This window comes from Gekko japonicus, unplaced genomic scaffold, assembly GCF_001447785.1.
Source record: "Gekko japonicus isolate JY-2015 unplaced genomic scaffold, Gekko_japonicus_V1.1 scaffold866, whole genome shotgun sequence".
NCBI lineage: Eukaryota > Metazoa > Chordata > Lepidosauria > Squamata > Gekkonidae > Gekko > Gekko japonicus.
The window spans coordinates 654,888-657,878 of NW_015168074.1; the positions used below are offsets into that span (position 1 = coordinate 654,888).

At 45.9% G+C, this 2,991-nt stretch overlaps 1 protein-coding gene across 1 annotated transcript; it reads left to right on the plus strand.

The window, feature by feature from the left end:
- The first annotated feature begins 1,485 nt into the window (after positions 1 to 1,485).
- Positions 1,486 to 2,284, plus strand: LOC107113318 (guanylate-binding protein 1-like). Its single transcript, XM_015414635.1, has 2 exons — positions 1,486 to 1,497; positions 1,652 to 2,284. Exons 1-2 carry the CDS (start codon positions 1,486 to 1,488, stop codon positions 2,282 to 2,284), a joined length of 645 nt encoding a protein of 214 aa, XP_015270121.1.
- Positions 2,285 to 2,991: the final 707 nt, after the last annotated feature.

Below are 2,991 nucleotides of genomic sequence, written 5' to 3' on the forward strand. Positions count from 1 at the left end.
TGATATCAGAGGTTTAAAAGTTTCCTCACAAAGGATGTGCCACACAATTCATATCCTATTTTTCGCTGTTCCTCTGATGTTGTCGAAGGGCATATGCATGAATATAGACATTTGGCTAAACGTGCAGAGGGCGGGACCAACTGACAAGATCCTGTCAGTATACTGTACCCACTTTTAAGTCATTCGCTGACCTGCTGTCTCCTGGATATTTTCTATCAATATTTCATAAGCTCATTTTTCTCCCCTTGGGATATGAATTTACCCTCCACAGGAGAAGGGGGGGGGCGAACCGCTGTATCATTATATCTCATGCTGGTCAGGAAGTCAGGTAGTTATTATACAGCTGATATTTCTGGGCTGCCGAGGCACATACTTTATCATCAAGAAATCTATTTTAAATCATAATATTCTAAAGATCACGGATGCATAACTATGATTTAAACAAGCAGTATTAACTCCTCAGAGAATTATCCTTTCCGCACATTTCTGAAGCGCTCCGTTCAGTCAAAGATGTCTTTCACAGGCCCACCAAAGTTGAAGAGATTGTTAACGATGACCGTCTCCCTTGTGATATGAATAGTTACAAAATGTACACAGTGGGTTTGAATTTAATTGCACAGGACTGATTGATCGAGTTTTAGGCAACTACTAATGGTTTGCATTATGGATAGTGCTGCCAGCTTGGGGTTGGGAAATCCCTGGAGATTTGGGGGGCAAAGCCCAGGATGAGCAGCATTTGGGGACAGGAGGGACCCCAGGAGGGTACAATGCCATAGAGTCCACTGGCTGAAGCAGCCATTTTCTCCAGGGAAACTGATCTTGGTACTCTGGAGATCAGTCGTAATAGCGGGAGTTCTCCAGGTGCCACCTGGAGGTTGGCGACCCTACTTATGAGTCTTTATGGGAAGGAGAAAGAGATATATCCCTTAGGGTTGCCAGCTTCCAGGTGGGGCCCCAGAGTTTTTCCAGAATTACCCTGATTTCCAGACAACCAAGATCAGTTCCCTTGGTTTCAGTGGCTCATCCCCACCTAGTTCCTTCCTCTACGGAAATTTTGTCCTGTGTGATGGCAAATCCTATCCAGTGACCACATGGTAGTGTGAATACTTTCCCATGAATACGACTTCTGATAATGTCGTGGAGAGACTGACCAGGAATAGTGACAGGATCAGCAGTTTCAGGTGGGATGGGCACTAATTTATTTCTCCTCAAGGCTTTCTAGGTATTTGAGAAAGGCATATAATACTCTACTAAACACCTATTTCAATAAAAAAAAGAAGTGTTAAAAGCAGCAGCTGCTAACCTGCTCTCGTTTGGGAGACCTGCATGGATACAGAAGCCAGCTAGCATAAATAATTCCAAGTGACAATCTCCTTCCACATACAAGATGTCTGGTGTACTTCTGTGGTCAAAGTACATCTGGAGAACTAGCCCACTGTGGGTAAAAATATGTATTGGAGGAAAATAAGTGAAAGCAAGGGAGAAATGGGAGCAAAGGTAAGAACCTGTATATTCTTTGCATTAGGGGGAAAAAATTAAATTGCACTAATGTGTATATCCAGCCAGCTCTCGCATGGTCAGTGAGAAGCCCTGCTGGGCAAAAGCGTCATCTGGCCACACCCACTTTCTAAAACTACTTGGGGGGCACCAGGAAAAAGTTGTGGAAGGTAACTCCCATGAGGATCAGCTCTTCAACCTGCCCTGTGAATGCATACAGCTGTTCTTCCCCACCCGAAAATGCTTCATCAACCGCTCCACCAATCGAAAGAACCTCCACCAGCTGGAGGACATGGAGGAAAGGGGGCTGGACCCCAACTTCGTGGAGCAAGGGCTCCAGTTCTGCCATCACGTCTATAAGACATCCAAGCCAAAGACCATCCCAAGAGGGCACGTCGTCACTGGGCGCTTACTAGCAAACTTGGTGGAGACCTACGTGGACATGATCCGCAGTGGGGGAGTGCCCTGCATGGAGAATGCAGTGCTGGCTCTGACTCAGATTGAGAATTCAGGCACCGTGCTGGAAGCCACTGACCGCTACATGGAGTTGATGGACCAGAAGCTGGAGCTGCCCACGGAAACCCTCCAGGAGCTTTTGGGGATCCATGCAAAATGTGAGGAGGGGGCCCTTCAGGACTTCATGACCTGTGCCTTCAAGGATGACAAACAGCAGTTCCAGGCTGAGCTGATGCGAGCCCTGGATCAGAAGGAGGAGGCGTACTGCCGTAAGAACGAACTGGAATCCTCCAAACGCTGCAAGGCGCTATTGATGCAGCTCTCAAAGTAACTGGAGGCCAGGACCAACAAGGCTTTCTATCCCTGACCTGGTGGCCATCGGGATTATTCCAATGACCTGAAAACCATAGAAGTGAGATACCACCAGGAATCAGGGAAAGGAGTCATGGTGAGGATTTATATTTTCTTTGAGTACTCCGGGCTTCTGTTAAACTTTGGTGGGCCCAACACATGAAAGGGATCACATCTCAGATTTAATTTTTTTGCACTGAGCCTTTGAATGAAAGTTTGGTTTCAGGGCTGGAGGCGTGGTCTGACCACTATCTACTCAAGGCAAACGTGAAGGTTGATTGAATTGCCTCTATCTGTGCTATTCCCCTTGAATCCCAGTGAGAAAGGTGGACTATAAATAACGCAAATAAATAAATAAAGATTGATAAGGGATAGGATATGCACAGAATCCCACGAAGATGTGGTTGACTGTGTAATGAAGTTCAAACACAGCTGAGTTAAAAAAAACTGAATACTTTTTTTAAAAAAAGTTGTGTTCAGATTCCAGCTTCTCTCCAAGCTCAAATTTTGAAGTTTAGAAACACAAATTTTAGCGGTGAGCCATCAGTTTCACTGATTGCATCTAGGCAATGTATCAAGAATGCCAAGTATGAGCTGCCCACCACTACTACCAACTACCACTATTGAACATCTGCGGTACAGGGCCAGCCCTAACGTGGAGAGAGAGCCATATCTCCGCAGGAGGCC